The sequence below is a fragment of the Oryctolagus cuniculus genome, chromosome 4 (assembly GCF_051225735.1).
Source record: "Oryctolagus cuniculus isolate XC-2025 breed Fujian yellow rabbit chromosome 4, ASM5122573v1, whole genome shotgun sequence".
In the NCBI taxonomy this organism is placed as follows: domain Eukaryota; kingdom Metazoa; phylum Chordata; class Mammalia; order Lagomorpha; family Leporidae; genus Oryctolagus; species Oryctolagus cuniculus.
The window spans coordinates 55,097,313-55,120,450 of record NC_142870.1 but is presented as its reverse complement, the minus strand read 5'-3'; the positions used below and the strand labels follow the sequence as shown (position 1 = coordinate 55,120,450).

General features: G+C 39.7%; 1 protein-coding gene across 3 annotated transcripts in view; it reads right to left on the bottom strand.

Annotated features, from left to right (window-relative positions):
• The window catches only part of ADGRG7 (adhesion G protein-coupled receptor G7), a 95,376-nt gene that overhangs the window by 32,522 nt on the left and 39,716 nt on the right, over positions 1–23,138 (bottom strand). For all 3 annotated transcript variants that reach the window (XM_089331565.1, XM_089331566.1, XM_002716610.6), the window contains exons 7-11: positions 15,511–15,650; positions 15,309–15,413; positions 10,894–11,057; positions 10,426–10,581; positions 6,248–6,360 (exon numbers count right to left, since the gene is read on the bottom strand). In XM_089331565.1, the coding sequence (XP_089187691.1) occupies positions 6,248–6,360; positions 10,426–10,581; positions 10,894–11,057; positions 15,309–15,413; positions 15,511–15,650 (678 nt within the window). The remainder of the gene's footprint in view (positions 1–6,247; positions 6,361–10,425; positions 10,582–10,893; positions 11,058–15,308; positions 15,414–15,510; positions 15,651–23,138) is intronic.

Here is a 23,138-nt window from a genome sequence, read left to right as displayed (position 1 = left end):
ATATCTTTGGCAAAACGGCAGGGCAAAGTTACTACTTATCAATAGTCACATTGAACGTTAATGGACTCAACTCTCCAGTTAAAATGCACAGAATGGCTGAATGGATTAAGGAACAAAACCCATCTATTTGCTGCTTACAAGAAACACATCTTTCCAACAAAGATGCATGCAGACTGAAAGTGAAAGTCTGGAAAAAGATATTCCATGCCAACAGAAATGAAAAAAGAGCGGGCGTAGCCATCTTAATATCAGACAAAATAAACTTTAGCACAAAAGCTGTTAAGAGATACAAAGAGGGGCACTATATAATGATTAAGGGATCGATTCAACAGGAAGATATAACGATTATCAATGTATATGCACCAAAATACAGGGCACCAGTCTATTTAAAAGATCTGTTAAGGGACTTAAATGGAGACTTAGACTCCAATACAGTAGTACTGGGGGACTTCAATACTCCACTCTCAGAAATAACAGATCAACAGGACAGAAGATCAACAAGGAAGAGCAGATTTAAATGACACTATTGCCCAAATGGATCAAACAGATATCTACAGAACTTTTCATCCTACAGCTAAAGATTTTACATTCTTCTCAGCAGTGCATGGAACCTACTCTAGGATTGACCACATACTAGGCCATAAAGCAAGTCTCAGCAAATTCAAAAGAATTAGAATCATACCATGCAGCTTCTCAGACCATAGAGAAATGAAGTTGGAAATTGGAAACTCAGGAATCCCTAGAGAGTATGCAAACACATGGAGACTGAACAACATGCTCCTGAATGAACACTGGGTCATAGAAGAAATCAAAAGAGAAATCAAAAATTTTCTGAAGTAAATGAGGATAACAGCACAACATTACAAAACTTATGGGATACAGCAAAAGCAGTGTTAAGAGCAAAGTTTATAGCAATAGGTGCCTACATCAAGAAATTGGAAAGGCACCAAATAAGTGAGATTTCAATGCATCTCAAGGATCTAGAAAATCTGCAGCAAACCAGACCCAAATCTAGTAGGAGAAGAGAAATAATTAAAATCAGAGAAGAAATCAACAGGATTGAATCAAAAAAACATTATAAAAAATCAGCTAAACAAGGAGCTGGTTTTCTGAAAAAATAAACAGAATTGACACCCCATTAGCCCAACTAACTAAAAAAAAGAAGAGAAAAGACCCAAATCAATAAAATCAGAGATGAAAAAGGAAACATAACAACAGACACCACAGAAATAAAAAGAATCATCAGAAATTACTACAAGGACTTGTATGCCAGCAAACAGGGAAATCCATCAGAAATGGATAGATTCCTGGACACATGCAACCTACCTAAATTGAACCAGTAAGACATAGAAAACCTACATAGACCCATAACTGAGACAGAAATTGAAACAGTAATAAAGGCCCTCCCAACAAAGAAAAGCCCAGGACCAGATGGATTCACTGCTGAATTCTACCAGACATTTAAAGAAGAACTAACTCCATTTCTTCTCAAACTATTCAGAACAATCGAAAAAGAAGGAATCCTCCCAAAGTCTTTCTATGAAGCCAGCATCATCTTAATCCCTAAGCCAGAAAAAGATGCAGCATTGAAAGAAAATTACAGACCAATATTCCTGATGAACATAGACACAAAAATCCTCAATAAAATTCTGGCCAATAGAATGCAATAGCACATCAGAAAGATCATCCACCCAGACCATGTGGGATTTATCCCTGGTATGCAGGGATGGTTCAATGTGCACATAACAATCAATGTGATACACCACATTAACAGACTGCAGAAGAAAAACCATATGATTATCTCGATAGACGCCGAGAAAACATTTGATAAAATACAACACCCTTTCGTGATGAAAACTCTAAGCAAACTGGGTATGGAAGGAACATTCCTCAATACAATCAAAGCAATTTATGAAAACCCCATGGCCAACATCCTATTGAATGGGGAAAAGTTGGAAGCATTTCCACTGAGATCTGGTACCAGACAGGGATGCCCACTCTCACCACTGATATTCAACATAGTTCTGGACGTTTTAGCCAGAGCCATCAAGCAAGAAAAAGAAATTTAAGGGATACAAATTGGGAAGGAAGAACTCAAACTATCCCTCTTTGCAGATGATATGATTCTTTCTGTAGGGGATCCAAAGAACTCTACTAAGAGACTATTGGAACTCATAGAAGAGTTTGGCAAAGTAGCAGGATATAAAATCAGTGCACAAAAATCAACAGCCTTTGTATACACAGGCAATGCCACGGCTGAGAAAGAAGTGCTAAGATCAATCCCATTCACAATAGCTACAAAAATAATAAAATACCTTGGAATAAACTTAACCTAGGACGTTAAAGACCTCTATGATAAAAATTACAAAAATTTGAAGAAAGAAATAGAAGAGGATCCCAAAAAATGGAAAAACCTTCCATCCATGGATTGGAAGAATCAATATCATCAAAATGTCCATTCTCCCAAAAGCAATTTATAGATTCAATGCAATACCAATCAAGATACCAAAGACATTCTTCTCAGATCTGGAAAAAATGATGCTGAAATTCATATGGAGACACAGGAGATCTAAAATAGCTAAAGCAATCTTGTAGAACAAAAACAAAGCCAGAGGCATCACAATACCAGATTTCAGGACATACTACAGGGCAGTTTTTATCAAAACAGCATGGTACTGGTACAGAAACAGATGGATAGACCAATGGAACAGAATTGAAACACCAGAAATCAATCCAAACTTCTACAGCCAACTTATATTTGATCAAGGATCCAAAACCCATCCTTGGAATAAGGACAGTCTATTCATTAAATGGTGCTGGGAAAATTGGATTTCCACGTGCAGAAGGAAGACCCCTACCTTACACCTTACACAAAAATCCACTCAACATGGATTAAAGACTCAAATCTACGAATGACACCATCAAATTATTAGAGAACATTGGAGAAACTCTGCAAGATATAGGTACTGGCAAAGACTTCTTGGAAAAGACCCCTGAAGAACAGGCAGTCAAAGCCAAAATTAACATTTGGGATTGCATCAAATTGAGAAGTTTCTGTACTTCAAAAGAAACAGTCAGGAAAGTGAAGAGCAACTGACAGAATGGGAAAAAATATTTGCAAAATATGCAACAGATAAAGGGTTGATAACCAGAATCTACAAAGAAATCAAGAAACTCCACAACATCAAAACAAACAACCCACTTAAGAGATGGGCCAAGGACCTCAATAGACATTTTTCAAAAGAGGAAATCCAAATGGCCAACAGGTACATGAAAACATATTCAAGATCACTAGCAATCAGGGAAATGCAAATCAAAACCACAATGAGATTTCACCTCACCCCAGTTAGAATGGCTCACATTCAGAAATCTACCAACAATAGATGCTGGAGAGGATGTGGGGAAAAAGGGACACTAACCCACTGTTGGTGGGAATTCAAACTGGTTAAGCCACTATGGAAGTCAGCCTGGAGATTCCTCAGAAACCTGAATATAACCCTACCATTCAACCCAACCGTCCCACTCCTTGGAATTTACCCAAAGGAAATTAAATAGGCAAACAAAAAAGCTGTCTGAACCTTAATGTTTATTGCAGCTCAATTCACAATAGCTAAGACCTGGAACCAACCCAAATGCCCATCAACAGTAGACTGGATAAAGAAATTATGGGACATGTATTCTATAGAACACTACACAGCAGTCAAAAACAATGAAATACGATCATTTGCAACAAAATGGAGGAATTTGGAGAACATCATTCTGAGTGACTTAAGCCAGTCCCAAAGGGACAAATATCATATGTTCTCCCTGATCAGTGACAACTAACTGAGCACCAAAGGGGAAACCTGTTGAAGTGAAATGGACACTATGAGAAAAGGTGACTTGATCAGCCCTTGTCCTGACTGTTGATGAACAACTTAATACGTTATCCCTTTTAGTATTTTTGTGGTTATTTACTTAATACTATTGGTTGAACTCTGTAATTAACACACAATTATTCTTAGGTGTTTAAACTTAACTGAAAAGTGATCCCTGTTAAATATAAGAGTGGGAATAAGAGAGGGAAGAGATGTACAATTTGGGACATGCTCAAGCTGACTTGCCCCAAAAGGTGGAGTTATAAACGTGCCAGGGGATTCCAGTACAATCCCATCAAGGTGGCATGTACCAATGCCATCTCACTAGTCAAAGTGATTTATTTCAGTTCATAATTGATCATGATGATAGGACTAAGAGTCAAAGGGATCACACAAACAAGACTAGTGTCTGATAATACTAACTGATAGGATTGAAAAGGAGAGAACAATCCAACATGGAAAGCAGGATACACAGCAGACTCATAGAATAGCAGGTGTCCTAAATAGCACTCTGGCCTCAGAATCAGCTCTTAAGGCATTCGGATATGGCTGAAGAGCCCATGAGAGTATTTTAGGCATGGAAAGCCAAGACACTGTTGCAAAAAAAGGAGGTACCTTTCTCTAAAGGGAGGAGAGAACTCCCACTTTGACTATGGCCTTGTCTAAATAAGATCAGAATTGATGAACTCAAAAGGCTTCCATAGTCTTGGCAACTCATGACTAGTGCCTAGAGTGCTTACTGACACCATAAACAAGAGTGTCAAATTGTTAAATCAACAACAGGAGTCACTGTGTACTTACTCCTCATGTGGGATCTGTCCTTAATGTGTTGTCCATGTGAAGTAATGCCATAACTAGTACTCAAACAGTATTTTTACACTTTGTGTTTCTGTGTGGGTGCAAACTGATGAAATCTTTACTTAGTATTTACTAAATTGACCTTCTCTATATAAAGAGAATTGAAAATGAATCTTGATGTGAATGGAATGGGAGAGGGAGTGGTAGATGGGAGGGGTGCGAGTGGGAGGGAAGTTATGGGGGGGAAGCCATTGTAATCCATAAACTGTACTTTGTAAATTTATATTTACTAAATAAAAGTTAAAAAAAACAATAGGAAAAATCTTAATGGCAGGATCTTGAAAAACTCTACTTCTGAGAAAGTAGATTTAGTAAGGATAAATGATTCTGAGGAAATATGCATTTATCCTGACGCATCTTGAGTTTTTGAAGAGGCCCAAGTAGGAATCCTCAGTAAACCATTTATTCCACAGAGAATCATTTGTTATGGGCAAGTACTTCCCTTAACCCCATGGATACAGCCATGAAAGCAAAGGAAAACCAACAGGAACAACAAAATCAAAAGAGATCTTTATCCTCATAAGAGTCTTTTTTTTTTTTTTTTTTTTTTTTTACAGGCAGAGTGGACAGTGAGAGAGAGAGACAGAGAGAAAGGTCTTCCTTTTGCCGTTGGTTCACCCTCCAATGGCCGCCGCGGCCGGCACGCTGCGGCCGGCGCACCGTGCTGATCCGATGGCAGGAGCCAGGAGCCAGGTGCTTCTCCTGGTCTCCCATGGGGTGCAGGGCCCAAGCACCTGGGCCATCCTCCACTGCACTCCCTGGCCACAGCAGAGGGCTGGCCTGGAAGAGGGGCAACCGGGACAGAATCCGGCGCCCTGACCGGGACTAGAACCCAGTGTGCCGGCGCCGCTAGGCGGAGGATTAGCCTAGTGAGCCGCGGCGCCGGCCATAAGAGTCATTCTAATGGGGAAAATAGACAGTAAGCAAATAAACTAACAAATGAACATGCTGATAGGAGATTACTGGTTGCTAAAAACGTAGCATGTGACAAAAAAGAGTAAGAAGTAAGAAACAAAACTGGACCTTGAATGAAGGGGTCAAGTTTGAGAGAGGTATGTGTTTACAGGAAATTATTTTAAACATTTTTTTCAAACTATAGAATTTAAAGGCATTAAAAAGCATCACCATTTGAAAACTTTACATTGATTTATTTAAATTATTTTCCAAAATTTGCTTTTTTGCAGTATTTCTTGCTTATACAAATTGGTAGGTAGACATGGTTCAATTCAACAATAGGGAATCCAGGTATTCATGATCTTTGGGACCACAGTAATTTTACCTGATAAACTTGTCATCACAATACCTGGCAATTTTCCTTCAAGGTATGTGCCACAATTTATAATTACACATTTATTTGTGTATAGGCCTTAGCACTTTCAAGTCTGAGTATCCCTCTCTATAAACTAAGGTTGTTGAACTAAATCTATCTTCTCTTCTAGTTCAGTGAAAGTGTGTTTTGATAGGAATATGTTCAGAGTAAGTTATATCAGGATAGCAGTTCTGCTTATGAAAAGCACCTATTTTGCACTTACCTGGTGAGAATCTGAAACACAATTGTGAGAACCAGACCAGCAATGGAGAGTGCACATCCAATATTGGATATTACATTTAGTGATTCAGGATATTGATAATCCTTTTTGAAAGTCTGAAAAATAAGTTAACACTCATTTTAAAATAATCACTCCTGAAATGTCAATCAAAGTCAACATCATAAAGAGATAGATTAGTCAAAATAACCGGAAAGTTGCTAGATATGTCTTCTTCGGTATAAAGTGTTTGATGTATTTTTAAATGAAGTAAATTAGCCCCTTATCTCTAAGCAGTTTATGTAAAGTAAAGGCCTGAGAACAGTTACCTAACTCTGTTAAGGAAAATACATATACTTTTTGACATTGTCTAAATAAAACCTATTTAGATTAGATCTAAGTTGGCTAGAGTTGCTTCATTTATCCATTATATTAAAGTGTAATTATAACACAAGAATATCTAAGCAAATTTGCTAAAGATAAAGCAGAAGTATCTTCATAGACATGGAAAGCTGTAGATATAATTGTATATAGTTTTTTAAGAAAGGAGGTCTCACTTTTATCTAACATATCTAAATCTATCCCCATATGTCAGTAACACACATAGAAAAGTATAATCCCTGTGTGCCCTTTTAGGAATCTGGAGGTTACTGGGCAGGGAGGATAGGTACAATTCTTTTTGCATATCTGTAGTTTATGATTTCTAAATTGTGAAAATTATAAAAGCAGTATTTTCTTGCTTATAAAACATGAAAGTTCTGAAGAAACATAATAAAAGGATATATTCTTTACTGCCAACTACTATACACCTTCCCTAACCTTGGGAATCCTGTCTTTTCTCTATAGGAGCTAGTTCTTTGTGTGCTTAAAAACATTATCTATACTTTGGCCGGCACCGTGGCTCACTTGGCTAATCCTCCGCCTGCAGGGCTGGCACCCTGGGTTCTAGTCCCGGTTGGGGCACTGGGTTCTGTTGCGGTGCACCCGTATGGGAGACCAGGAGGAAGCATCTGGCTCCTGGCTTCAGATCCACGCAGTGCACCGGCTGTAGCAGCCATTTGGGGGGTGAACCAACAGAAAGAAAGACCTTTCTCTGTCTCTCTCACTGTCTAAAATAAAAAAAATTTTTAAAATTTATCCATATCTCTTATATAAATATTTTGGAGTTTGTTTATTTAACAGGATTATGTTGATTACTATTTTAGTTTACCATAAACATTTTTCCACATAAGTATATTTCTATTTAGTGGACAAGCTTTCATACTTTACGCAAGGACAATATATTACTTCTGTAGGAAGGAAATAATAATAAACTTCATTTTAAAATAAAACAAACATTTCATGCTATATCTTACATGTAGATTACTCAGTAGATGTCCACAGAATCATGGACTACATAGATCTTCAAATCTTAGAAATCTACTCCCTGAGAGCCTATATGCTCTTATTTTACATATAACTCGTCAGCCCTTTAAAAAATATTTTTGTACAACCCTAAGCTAATTACAAATGTGGGTAGGTAGGCCCTGAAGTAGACTCAAATGTTAGTAAGGAGAAACAACTGAAAAGCTGACATCAACAAAGGAGAAAGAGAACTACGACAAATAGTCTGTATCATGTAATATGTGTAGCAACTTGAGCTTTCCAAAGCCAATCAACGATACTGTGACTTTAAGATATCAACAATGATGTCTTATCTTCAATATCTTCCAAATGAGAAAGATCTCTCTGTAATTAAAGTTAGAAAATAAATAATCAGAATCAGTTAAATAATAATTTGATAACCAAAATGGGAAAACTAAAGTTATCTCAAAAAAATTTGAAAATCCAAGTTCTATGCTTTGATAATATATGTTGTACCAGCAGGTTCAACTGATCTCTATTGTATGGCTACATCACACCCAGTGGAGAGTGAAAATAGATGCTTCTCTTTGGGCTATTCCAGCACTGAGAGTCCCTCCATAAAGGGAAAGCACTGTATACCTCCTCGTTTCATTGTCGATAAAAACACTTGATCAGATAAATAGCATTTTTGGTTTCACCAGAAAAAATAAGCTTTTGGAAATGGAGAACACAGAAGCTCCTCTCCTTACAGGGCCAGGAACAGAGCTTACAGATGCCTCTAGAGCTTCATGCCAGAGCAGTGTTATCAGCTACTTACACAGTGTTTCTTTGGAATTAAAGAATTAAGGAATACACAGAGGAACTATGGGGCAAATGGAATGAAATCAAAAGCTTTTCTTTCTATATCTTCTGGAAATAAAATTAACAACTCTGATGATTCTGGTAGAAAAAAGTTTTGAGTAGCTGATTTAAACAGGTATGAGCAAGTATGTACTGAGTCTGTGCCCATGACCCAGCCACAGAGCCTTACCTCTGGCTATAACAACCTGATGCTTCAGGACACGTACACATGGGCTCCCTTTCCCTTATTAAATACACAGGGCTGAACTTATCCTAAGACCATTATATGGCAAAGCTTCCATTCCACCTGCCTTAACCAGGTCTTTCCTTTTTAATCCTATCACTCTACTCTGTCTTTGTATTTGAAGTGAGTAGAGAATCAATGTAAACAAACCCAAAGTTATCTCCTATTCCCAAAGGAAATTAAATTGGCAAATAAAAGAGCTGTCTGAACCTCAATGTATATTGCAGCTCAATTCACAATAGCTAAGACCTGGAATCAACCTAAATGCCCATCAACAGTAGACTGGATAAAAAAATTATGGGATATTTACTCTATAGAATACTACACAGCAGTCAAAAAAATGAAATCCGATCATTTGCAACAAAATGGAGGAATCTGGAAAACATCATTCTAAGTGACTTAAGCCAGTCCCAAAGGGACAAATATCATATGTTCTCCCTGATCAGTGACAACTAACTGAGCACCAAAGGGGAAACCTGTTGAAGTGAAATGGACACTATGAAAAAAGGTGACTTGATCAGCCCTTGTCCTGACTGTTGATGAACAACTTAATACGTTATCCCTTTTAGTATTTTTGTGGTTGTTCTACTTAATACTATTGGTTGAACTCTGTAATTAACACACAATTATTCTTAGGTGTTTAAACTTAACTGAAAAGTGATCCCTGTTAAATATAAGAGTGGGAATAAGAGAGGGAAGAGATGTACAATTTGGGACATGCTCAAGCTGACTTGCCCCAAAAGGTGGAGTTATAAACGTGCCAGGGGATTCCAGTACAATCCCATCAAGGTGGCATGTACCAATGCCATCTCACTAGTCAAAGTGATTTATTTCAGTTCATAATTGATCATGATGATAGGACTAAGAGTCAAAGGGATCACACAAACAAGACTAGTGTCTGATAATACTAACTGATAGGATTGAAAAGGAGAGAACAATCCAACATGGAAAGCGGGATACACAGCAGACTCATAGAATGGCAGATGTCCTAAATAGCACTCTGGCCTCAGAATCAGCCCTTAAGGCATGCAGATCCAGCTAAAAAGTCCATGAGAGTATTTTAGGCATGGAAAGCCAAGACACTCTGGCAAAAGAAAAAAAAATGACCTAAATGAAAGATCTCTACTAGTAAGATCCCAGTGGAAAGAACAGGTCATCAAAGAAGGAGGTACCTTTCTCTGAAGGGAGGAGAGAACTTCCACTTTGACTATGGCCTTGTCTAAATAAGATCAGAATTGATGAACTCAAAAGGCTTCCATAGCCTTGGCAGCTCATGACAAGAGCCTCAGGTAATTACTGATGCCATAAATAAGAGTGTCAATTGTTAAATCAACAACAGGAGTCACTATGCACCTACTCCCCATGTAGGATCTCTGTCCTTAATATGTTGTACAATGTGAATTAACAGCATAACTAGTACTCAAACAGTACTTTACACTTTGTGTTTCTGTGTGGGTGCAAACTGTTGAAAACTTTACTTAGTATTTACTAAATTGACCTTCTGTATATAAAGAGAATTGAAAATGAATCTTGATGTAAATGGGGTGGGAGAGGGAGTAGGATATGGGATGGTTGTGGGTGGGAGGGAGGTTATGGGGGGAAAAAGCCACTGTAATCCAAAAGTTATACTTTGGAAATTTATATTTATTAAATAAAAGTAAAAAAAAAAAAACAACGAAGTTATCTCCTATTAGCACACAGTATAAGTGTTGTAAGGAAAATTCTTGTCTGGAAGAGTTTATTATTTATATCTTACCAACAATACTGCAAAATTGGTAGTATGGTTGCAGCGACAGTGCAGGAATCCATCAGTGGTCCTGTCTTTGTGACAGCCATATGTGTCCCAATCCTTTGTTAAAAAATTCCAATGGACACAGGCGTAGTAATGGAGTTGGAATTCTCTCTGGTTATACTGTGAATTGATAAGACAGTCACAATTACTGAATTTGTAACACTTATTTTTGTACAAAAAAAATAGGATGTGATAGACATGTGAGAAATCAGTTAAATATGTACTAAGCATTAGCGTCTTCATTATAGATAGAGAAAAGCACATAAAATTCAAATTACTTAAATTTTTACTAATAAGTTTGATAAAAGATGTGGGTGAGAAGATTTAAATGAATACTTCAAAGGTTCTTTCCAATAATAGTTCTCCCAGTTTCTCTGCTTTTGTAATTGAGAATGGCCTGGATTCTTAATTTCTGTTAATGGGAAATCTTACCTTTGGACTAAAGACCATTTCAACTGATGCACTCTGATCTTGATCATTTTCATCAGTTGTACATGAGATAATTTTTTGACTAAAATTAGATTTAGCTATAAACGTTTTTGACTGGAAAAGCTTGCTGTTTTGATACACCACAAAGCCACATGTCTGAGCATTTTCTGTGAGGAAAAAAGACACTAAAATCAGTAAATGAACCACAGAGCAGTCAACATAAAATGCTCCTTGTCGGGGCCAGCACTGTGGCATAGCAGGTAAAGTCTCCATCTGCAGTGTCAGCATCCCATATGGGCGCTGGTTCGAGTCCCGGCTGCTCCACTTCTGATCTAGCTCTCTACTATGGCCTGGGAAAGCAGTGGAGGATGGCCCAAGTTCTTAGGCCCTTGCACCTCCGTGGGAGGACCAGAAGAGGCTCCTGGCTCCCAGCTTTGGATCGGCGCAGCTCCAGCTGTTGCAGCCAATTGGGGAGTGAACCAGCAGATGGAAGACCTTTCTCTCTCTCTGTCTGCCTCTCCTTCTCTCTCTGACTTTCAAATAAATAGATAAAAAAAACCTGCTTCTTGTCATTGTTGGCACTGTGTGACAACTTAATTTATTTAATTTGAGTAAATTGGGGCCAGTATTGTGGGCCCAGTAGGTTAAGCTGCCACCTGTGATACAAGTATTCCATATGGGCTCCAGCTCAAGCCCTGGTTGCTCCACTTCTGATCCAGCTCCCTCCTAATGTTCCTACAAAAGCAGCAGAAGATGGCCTAAGTGTTTGTGCCCCAGCACTTACATTGGAAGCCTGGAAGAAGCTCCAGGCTCCTGTCTTCAGCTTGGCCAAGCCATGGCTGTTGCAGTCATTTGAGTGGTGAACTAGCACATGGAAAATTTATCTCTCCTCTCCTGTCTGTCTGTCTGTCTCTGTCTCTCTCCCTCTCTCTCTCTGTAATTCTGTCTTTCAAATAAATATTTTTAAATGGTGCTTTTAACACATTCTAATATATTGATTATCTCTACTGAATAAAACTATATTCCATTCTCTAAACACAAAAATGAATTCTAGGAGCACTAAAAACCTAAAATTTATAGAAAATGCACAATATCTTTTAATTCTGCTTTCCACGAACTTTTTGAAGTGTCCTCATATGAAAACAAACACAACTTTCAGAAGAAAACAAGAAATTAACGTGATAAATCTAGGATAGGGAAGGATTTCTTTTTAAAAGGATAAAATGTACCAACTATAGAAGAAAAGATTGATACACTAGAAGCATTGATATACAACAAATTAATATTCTGGTATAACAGAGAATCATTTGAAACTAAGGAGGGGACAGATGTTTGGTCTAGTAGCTAAGATGTCTATTGCAACATCTGCATCTCATATTGAAATGCCTAGGTTCAAGTCCCAGGTCCAGTCTCAAGTCTAGTTTCCCACTAATGCACTCTCTGGGAGGCAGCAAATGATAGCTCAAGTACATGGGTCCATACTACTCACATGGAAAACCTCAGACTGAGTTCCCTACTCCTGGCTCCAGCCTGGCCCAACCCTGGCTATTGCAGGCATTTGGGGAGTAAATCAGTAGATGGGAGATTTATTTTCTCTCCCTCTCTCTCTCTCTCTCGCTCTCTCACTAAGATTTGCTTACTATTTGAAAGACAGAGTTACAGAGAGAGAGAGAAGAAACAGAGAGAAAGATCTTCCATTCCCTGGGTCACTCCCCAAATGGCTGCAATAGTCAGGGCTGGGCCAGACTGAAGCCAGGAGCCAAGAGCTTCTTTCAGGTCACCCACGTGGGTGCAGGGGCCCAAGGATGTGGGCCATCATCTACTGCTTTCTCAATCACATTAGCAGGGAGCTAATGTGGAGAAGTGGAGCAGCCAGCAATTGAACCAGCATCCATATGGGATGCCAGTACTGCAGAAGATAGTTTAACCCACTGTGCCACAGCACCAGCCTCTCTCTCCACGTCCTGCCTCTCCCTCTCCCTGTCTGTCTTCCTCTCCACTTCTACCTCGAATACATAAGTAATTAAATAAACAATTACAAAGATTAAGGAAAAGATCAGCTACAGGCTGGAGGGAAGATATTTGCTATTTATATAACCAACAAAGAGTTAATATGAAGAATCTACAAAAAATTTATAATGAGCAATAAGAAAAAAATTTCAATATAAAAATGATTACAGTATTTGGACAGATAAGTCACAGAGTAGGAAATCTGAATGCTTAGTAAACACATGGAAAAATGCTCAAATCAAGGGATAGTAAAATCTAACAATGAACTGCCATTGAACTTCCAAGCTGCAAAAGGGAAATAATAATATCTGTTTCACACTTATCAGAATGGCAAAAGTTAATAAGCTTGATAACACACATGAATAAACCTCTGGAAAAGGATGTTAAGGTTAAGGAAGCAAGTTCCATACAACATGGTACCATTTATATAAGTATTTAAAACATTCCCAACAATATGATGTTTTCTTTTTCTTTTTTTTTTTTTTTTTTTTTTGACAGGCAGAGTGGACAGTGAGAGAGAGAGAGAGACAGAGAGAAAGGTCTTCCTTTGCCGTTGGCTCACCCTCCGATGGCCGCCGCGGCTGGCGCGCTGCGGCTGGCGCACTGCGCTGATCCGATGGCAGGAGCCAGGCACTTCTCCTGGTCTCCCCTGGGGTGCAGGGCCCAAGGACTTGGGCCATCCTCCACTGCACTCCCTGGCCACAGCAGAGAGCTGGCCTGGAAGAGGGGCAACCGGGACAGAATCTGGCGCCCCGACCGGGACTAGAACCTGGTGTGCCGGTGCCGCAAGATGGAGGATTAGCCTAGTGAGCCGTGGCGCCAATATGATGTTTTCTTGAGGGAAACATAAATATGCAGCAAAAACTCAAAAACAACCATAAAAATGATACACACCAAATTCAGATATAATTTCTGGGAAGGAGAAATGGGAAAGAGGCAAGCAGAGAGTTTCAGGTACAGCTGTAATACTTTCTTTTATTCTTAAAACGTCTGAATCAAATAGAGTTGGCCCTCTGTATTTAATAGTTCCACTTCTACAGATTTAACCAACCTCAGATAGAAAATACTTGAGAGGAAAATGCATCTGTAATGAACCTGCACAGACTTATTTTTCTTACGAGTCCCTAAAAAGACAGTGTAACAGCTATTTGCAGAGAATTTACATTGCATAAGATATCATAAGTAATCTAGAGATAATTGATAAATTAAGATAATTTGAAGATGATTTGAGAGGATGCATGTAGGCCATGTGCAATTACTTTTATATAAGGGACTTGAGTATCCTTAGATGGGAGTGTCCTCAGGGGTACTGGAACCCAAGGCCCACACTTACTGCTAATATGTAGCAAAGTTTGACATCTGTTTGCCTGGCTGGGAGGCACAGAGATTCTGCTTACATCATTTTCTGTGCTTTTCTAGATGTATGAAGTATTTTCAAATTAAAAGAAAAAGTATAAAAGAACACGAAAGATTTGGATTTAGTATATATCCAAATAAAGCACAATTTCACAGAAGGCAGATTCATAAATATTACTCTTCTTTTTCAGGGCTGTTATGAACTTATTCTTTCTAAAAGATGTACCTTCTGGCACTGGATATTTTTTCATTTGGGAAGAAAAGAAAGGTAAATGTGTGTGTTTGATTTTTTTGTATAAAAATGTGATTTTAGGCCGGCGCCGTGGCTCACTAGGCTAATCCTCCGCCTAGCAGCGCCGGCACACCGGGTTCTAGTCCCGGTCGGGGCGCCAGATTCTGTCCCGGTTGCCCCTCTTCCAGGCCAGCTCTCTGCCGTGGCCAGGGAGTGCAGTGGAGGATGGCCCAGGTGCTTGGGCCCTGTACCCCATGGGAGACCAGGAAAAGCACCTGGCTCCTGGCTCCTGCCATCGGATCAGCGCGGTGCGCCGGCCGCAGCGCGCCGGCCGCGGCGGCCATTGGAGGGTGAACCAACGGCAAAGGAAGACCTTTCTCTCTGTCTCTCTCTCTCACTGTCCACTCTGCCTGTCAAAAAAAAAAAAATGTGATTTTAGCCTTTGTAAAATACAAGGGTGCTTCTTTATTTTGATGCAAAGAATTTTCAAAGAACATCCATAATTTTTTATAATACGTATTTTCATGAACTATTGAAGGTCCCTTGTACGCACATACTTCAAAGTTTTTATTGGAAAAAATAGGTTTGTGTGCTTGGCCTTAGGATTGTAATTTTGCTACTTTTCAAAGGGTTTTTTTTAAAAAAGGAAATCATCTCTAATTTAGAATATTAAAAATTGAGATTATGATAATATGTCAAAACCTAAACATACTGAAACGTGAACTACTCAGTAGAAAATGACATAGATATTTTTTCTCCATTGGCAGATTTTAAGTTATTAATTCCATGACTTTTTCACATAACAAAATTTTATACCTACTTGTCGTATTGAGCAAGATCTGAAGTTCAGTCCTGTCATTGGGATTCAGACCGTCCACGTTTGTTTCTACTGATGTTGAACCAGAAACTAGAGAATCACTACTTCCTGTGACAAGGGAAAAGGTGGAATTGTAAACGTCTGCATTTTCATAAACAGAGCATTGCTCACAATGGTAGCAGAACAAGCACAGGAGACAGCTCACCTTTCTCCACAGAGAAGCGAACACTCGTGGAGCCCAGAGAGCCTTCTGAAGAGATGTTAACTGATTGTACAGCTACATTGGGTTCCACCACTGAGTTATCACCCAAAGATAAGGAGTAACTCTCCATTTGCTCAATAAGCCTGGATAGATTGAAGCATAGCAACTTAACATTCCAAAGAATTTCTCATAAAACAAGAGGTGTTGTCTCTCCCATGTTCCAGAAGAAAGCCATGAGCACAGAACTCAAGTAGTAACGACGTGGACAAGCACTCAAAAATAGTCGATTTCTCTCCCCCCGAGTCTTGTTTTGTTATATATATGCTAATATTTTTTTAAAATTCTAGTGGACTGTGCCCACTGAAGATCATCTTGGACATGTATGTCAAAAATCTAGAACCCAAGAACAGATTTCATAGAGAAACAGTCTTCATTATAATGCTTTCACATTAAAGGATTGTTCACTGCTATTGGTTTTCTATTGATTGGTTTTCCACTGAGAATCAATTCCTATATTTTCACTTCCCTCATGTTACCCAAACAACTTTGGGTCCAGAGGCCAGCACTGTGGTATAGCAGGTAAAGCCACTTCTTGCAGTGCCAGCATCCCATATGGGCGCCTGTTCGAGTCCCTGCTGTTCCACTTCCAATCCAGCTCTTTGCTGTGGCCTGGGAAAGCAGAAGATGGCACAAGTCTTTGGGCCCCTGAACCTGTGTGGGAGACCAGGCAGAAGATCCTGGCTCCTGGCTTCAGATTGGCACAGTTCCAGCCGTTGCAGCCATCTGGGGAGTGGACCAGCAGATGGAAGACCTCTCTCTCTCTCTCTCTGCCTCTGCCTCTACCTCTGTCTCTGTCTCTGCCTCTCCTTCTCTCTATGTAACTTTGACTTTCAAGTAAATAAATAAATCTTAAAAAAAAAAAAGTTGAGAAGATGGCAGAATAGGAAGGGAGCACACTGATAGTCCGGGAAGAGACAGTTTAATAAAAGTGGAGATACTGCAGGTTCCATGAAGAGTTGGAGAAGAAACAGCAGAGGAAACTCTTCCGGAACTAGAGATTCATGGTGGACCTGCGTGGAGGGCTTGGGAGCCCACGGCTCAGGACAACAGTGGCAGAATCTACACACCAGTGCTGGAACACGAGGTGAGCTGAACCTCAGTAGCTGAAGACACTGGCAGGAAAGCAGAAGGAGGAGCCTAGAGGGAACAAGGCTTAAAGCCCTGTGGAGGACAGTTCACCAGGCTAACTAGAGGAGAGAGGAAAAAAAAAAAAAGAGAGAGAGAGAGACTGGTACGGACACGAGATTCTCTCTCTCCGCTCATCTCTCAAAGGGGAACAAGACAAAGAGCAGGCGCCATTTTTTTTGACAGGCAGAGTGCACAGTGAGAGAGAGAGACAGAGAAAGGTCTTCCTTTTGCCGTTGGTTCACCCTCCAATGGCCGCCGCGGCCAGCCCACTGCAGCCGGCGCACCGCGCCTATCCGAAGGCAGGAGCCAGGTGCTTCTCCTGGTCTCCCATGGGGTGCAGAGCCCAAGGATTTAGGCCATCCTCCACTGCCCTCCTGGGCCATAGCAGAGATCTGGCCTAGAAGAGGGGCAACCGAGACAGAATCCAGCGCCCCGACCGGGATTAGAACCTGGTGTGCCGGCACCGCTAGGTGGAAGATTAGCCTATTGAGTTGCGGCGCCGGCCACCATTTTGGACATACATAAAAGCTGCATGACCTCAGAGCTGTGCACGCTCTCAGCCAAGCAGAAAAACCTGACTATGGGAGCGGGGGAGTAAAATAATAGGAGATTAGGACCTAGTGAATGTGTAGTGCTAATGAAGTGAGAATGTGAAAAAAGAGACAGTGGGTGGGTGAGAGAACTCACAGAGTTCACGTGAGTACTCTCCAGCGACACTACAACTCGATAACCTTGGCAACCCAGTGGGAGACTGCAGGAGAATTTGAGCCCACACTGAGGGAAGCACAGATTCCCTGTGTAGTCCTTGGGAAAGAGCAGGCAAATGTTATATCCACAGGAGCCAGAGATCAGAAGCTGACTACCTTCAATTCCATTCAGCTGTGCGGAATTACTTCCCTTCTGAATCAAAGAGAGAGAGAGAGAGAGAGAGAGAGAGAGAGAGATTGAGATTTACCACACCTAAACTGGGAGTGTCACCTTTGGCACACCCTTAACCCTGAGGAACCAAACAGAGCTCTCTGGCCACACCCATCTCAAGCCTCTAAGGCTCCATCAAAAGCAGACAGTCCACTTAATACAGTCATAGTATAACAAGAAAAAAACACCATAGCAAGGGAAGAAGAACCCAAAGATATCTACATAATGCCAAGCAACAAACGCAGAAACAGAGGAAACAAGAACAAGGAAGACACTATGATGCCCCCAAATGAACAAGACACCCCAAGTGAAGATTATGAAGATGATGAGATGGAAGAAATGCAAGAAATGGATCTCAAAAAATTTGTGAGAAAAACATTTAGAAGTTTTCAAAACAAATGCTTGTACTACAGAAATTGTTACTGGACAGGATAGAAAATCTCTCTCATGAAAATGAAATATTAAGGAGGAATCAAAATGAAACACAGAAACTAGTAGAACAGGAAAGTGTGATAGTGAAGAGAAATCATAATGAAATGAAGAATTCAATAGATCAAATGACAAACACATTAGAGAGCCTTAAAAAAAGAATGAGTGAAGCAAAAGAGAGAATATCGGACTTAGAAGACAGACCACAGGAAAGTATACAGTCAAACCAAAGAAAAGAAGAGGAAATTAGAAATCTAAAAAATATTGTTGGGAATCTACAGGATACTATTAAAAAACCAACATTCGGATTCTAGGAGTTCCTGAAGGTATGGAGAGGGAAAAAGGATTAGAAGGCCTTTTAGTGAGATACCAGCAGAAAATTTCCCAGGTTTGGAGAAGGACAGAGACATCCTAGTACAGGAAGATAATAGAACCCCTAATAAACATGGCCAAAAGAGATCCTTACCACGACACGTTGTAATCAAACTCACCATAGTGAAACATAAAGAAAAGATTCTAAAATGTGCAACAGAGAAACGTCAGATTACCTTCAGAGGAACTCCAATTAGACTCACAGCTGACTTCTCATCAGAAACCCTACAGGCTAGGAGGAATGGCGAGACATAGCCCAGGTACTAGGAGAGAAAAACTGGCAGCTCAGAATATTATATCCTGCAAAGCTCTCATTTGTGAATTGTGGATGAAGGTGAAATAAAGACCTTTCATAGCAAACAGAAATTGAAAGAATTTGTCGCCACTCAACCAGCCCTGCAAAAGATGCTTAAAGATGTGTTACACACAGAAACACAGAAACACAGAAACACAGCCATCAGTGTGAAAGAAGGTAAAGGAAGGAAACCTCACAGCAAAAGATCACAGGAAGCTCAAAGCATATATTAGAAAATATCTTTGGCAAAACGGCAGGGCAAAGTTACTACTTATCAATAGTCACATTGAACGTTAATGGACTCAACTCTCCAGTTAAAATGCACAGAATAGCTGAATGGATTAAGGAACAAAACCAATCTATTTGCTGCTTACAAGAAACACATCTTTCCAACAAAGATGCATGCAGACTGAAAGTGAAAGGCTGGAAAAAGATATTACATGCCAACAGAAACCAAAAAGAAGCAGGTGTAGCCATCTTAATATCAGACAAAATAAACTTTAGCACAAAAGCTGTTAAGAGACACAAAGAGGGGCACTATATAATGATTAAGGGATCAATTCAACAGGAAGATATAACAATTATCAATGTATATGCATCTAATTACAGGGCACCAGTCTATTTAAAAGATCTGTTAAGGGACTTAAAGGGAGACTTGGACCCCAATAAAATAGTACTGGGGGACTTCAATACTCCACTCTCAGAAATAACAGATCAACAGGACAGAAGATCAACAAGGAAAAGCAGATTTAATGACACTATTGCCCAAATGGATCAAACATATATCTACAGAACTTTTCATCCTACACATAAAGCATTTACATTCTTCTCAGCAGTACATGGAACCTACTCTAGGATTGACCACATGCTAGGCCATAAAGAAAGTCTCAGCAAATTCAAAAGAATTAGAATCATACCATGCAGCTTCTCAGACCATAGAGAAATGAAGTTAGAAATTAGAAACTCAGGAATCCCTAGAGAGCATGCAAACACATGGAGACTGAACAACATGCTCCTGAATGAACACTGGGTCATAGAAGAAATTAAAAGAGAAATCAAAAACTTTCTGGAAGTGAATGAGGATAACAGCACAACATACCAAAACTTATGGGATACAGCAAAATCAGTGTTAAGAGGAAAGTTTATAGCAATAGGTGCCTACATCAAGAAATTGGAAAGGCACCAAATAAGTGAGATTTCAATGCATCTCAAGGATCTAGAAAATCTGCAGCAAACCAGACCCAAATCTAGTAGGAGAAGAGAAATAATTAAAATCAGAGAAGAAATCAACAGGATTGAATCAAAAAACATTATAAAAAATTAGCTAAACAAGGAGCTGGTTTTTGAAAAAATAAACAAAATTGACACTCCATTGGTCCAACAAACCAAAAAAAAAGAAGAGAAAAGACCCAAATCAATAAAATCAGAGATGAAAAAGGAAACATAACAACAGACACCACAGAAATAAAAAGTATCATCAGAAATTACTAACAAGGACTTGTATGCCAGCAAACAGGGAAATCTATCAGAAATGGATAGATTCCTGGACACATGCAACCTACCTAAATTGAACCAGTAAGACATAGAAAACCTAAATAGACCCATAACTGACATAGAAGTTGAAACAGTAAAAAAGGCCCTCCCAACAAAGAAAAGCCCAGGACCAGATGGATTCACTGCTGAATTCTACCAGACATTTAAAGAAGAACTAACTCCATTTCTTCTCAAACTATTCAGAACAATCAAAAAAGAAGGAATTCTCCCAAAGTCTTTCTATGAAGCCAGTATCATCTTAATCCCTAAGCCAGAAAAAGATGCAGCATTGAAAGAAAATTACAGACCAATATCCCTGATGAACACTGATGCAAAAATCCTCAATAAAATTCTGGCCAATAGAATGCAACAGCACATCAGAAAGATCATCCACCCAGACCATGTGGGATTTATCCCTGGTATGCAGGGATGGTTCAATGTGTGCATAACAATCAATGTGATACACCACATTAACAGACTGCAGAGGAAAAACCATATGATTATCTCAACAGACGCCGAGAAAACCTTTGATAAAATACAACACCCTTTCATGATGAAACCTCTAAGCAAACTGGGTATGGAAGGAACATTCCTCAATACAATCAAAGCAATGTATGAAAAACCCACGGCCAGCATCCTATTGAATGGGGAAAAGCTGGAAGCATTTCCACTGAGATCTGGTACCAGACAGGGATGCCCACTCTCACCACTGCTATTCAACATAGTTCTGGACGTTTTAGCCAGAGCCATCAAGCAAGAAAAAGAAATTTAAGGGATACAAATTGGGAAGGAAGAACTCAAACTATCCCTCTTTGCAGATGATATGATTCTTTCTGTAGGGGATCCAAAGAACTCTACTAAGAGACTATTGGAACTCATAGAAGAGTTTGGCAAAGTAGCAGGATATAAAATCAATGCACAAAAATCAACAGCCTTTGTATACACAGGCAATGCCACGGCTGAGAAAGAAGTGCTAAGATCAATCCCATTCACAATAGCTACAAAAACAATTAAATACCTTGGAATAAACTTAACCAAGGACGTTAAAGATCTCTACAATGAGAATTACAAAATCTTAAAGAAAGAAATAGAAGAGGATCCCCCAAAATGGAAAAACCTTCCATGCTCATGGATTGGAAGAATCAATATCATCAAAATGTCCATTCTCCTAAAAGCAATTTATAGATTCAATGCAATACCATTCAAGATACCAAAGACATTCTTCTCAGATCTAGAAAAAAATGATGCTGAAATTCATATGGAGACACAGGAGACCTCGAATAGCTAAACCAATCTTGTACAACAAAAAGAAAGCTAGAGGCATCTCAATACCAGATTTCAGGACAAACTACAGGACAGTTGTAATCAAAACAGCATGGTACTGGTACAGAAACAGATGGATAGACCAATGGAACAGAATAGAAACACCAGAAATCAACCCAACATCCACAGCCAACTTATATTTGATCAAGGATCTAAAACCAATTCCTGGAGCAAGGATAGTCCTTTCAATAAATGGTGCTGGGAAAACTGGATTTCCAGGTGCAGAAGTATGAAGCAAGACCCCTCCCTTATACCTTACACAAAAATCCACTCAACATGGATTAAAGACTTAAATCTACAACCTGACACCATCAAATTATTAGAGAACATTGGAGAAACACTGTAAGATAATGTCACTAGCAAAGACTTCTTGAAGAAGACTCTGGAGACACAGGCAAGAAAAAGATTAACATCTGGGATTGCATCAAATTGAGAAGTTTCTGCACTGCAAAAGGAACAGTCAGGAAAGTGAAGAGGCAACTGATAGTATGGGAAAAATATTTGCAAACTATGCTACAGATAAAGGATTAATAACCAGAATCTACAAAGAAATGAAGAAACTCCACAAAAACAAAACATACCACCCACTTAAGAGATGAGCCAAGGACTTCAATAGACATTTTTTTTTAATTTTTTTTTTTGGACAGGCAGAGTGGACAGTGAGAGAGAGAGAGACAGAGAGAAAGGTCTTCCTTTGCCGTTGGTTCACTCTTCAATGGCCGCCATGGAGGATGGCAGGAGCAGGTACTTCTCCTGGTCTCCCATGGGGTGCAGGGCCCCAAGGACTTGGGCCATCCTCCACTGCACTCCCTGGCCACAGCAGAGAACTGGCCTGGAAGAGGGGCAACTGGGACAGAATCCGGCGCCCCGACCGGGACTAGAACCCGGTGTGCCGGTGCCGGCGCCGCAAGGCGGAGGATTAGCCTATTGAGCCGCGGCGCCGGCCCTAGACATTTTTCAAAAGAGGAAATCCAAATGGCCAACAGACACATGAAGAAATGTTCAAGATCACTAGCAATCAGGGAAATGCAAATCAAAACCACAATGAGGTTTCACCTCACCCTGGTTAGAATGGCTCACATTCAGAAATCTACCAACAATAGATGCTGGAGAGGATGCAGGGGAAAAGGGACACTAACCCACTGTTGGTGGGAATGCAAAATGGTTAAGCTACTATGGAAGTCAGTCTGGAGATTCCTCAGAAACCTAAATATAACCCTACCATTCAATCCAGCTATCCCACTCCTTGGAATTTACCCAAAGGAAATTAAATTGGCAAATAAAAGAGTTGTCTGCACCTCAATGTATATTGCAGCTCAATTCACAATAGCTGAGACCTGGAATCAACCCAAATGCCCATCAACAGTAGGCTGGATAAAGAAATTATGGGACATGTACTCTATAGAATACCATACAGCAGTCAAAAAAATGAAATACAATCATTTGCAGCAATATGGAGGAATCTGGAAAACATCATTCTGAGTGACTTAAGCCAGTCCCAATGGGACAAATATAATATGTTCTCCCTGATTGGTGACAATTAACTTAGTACCAAAAAGGAAACCTGTGAAAG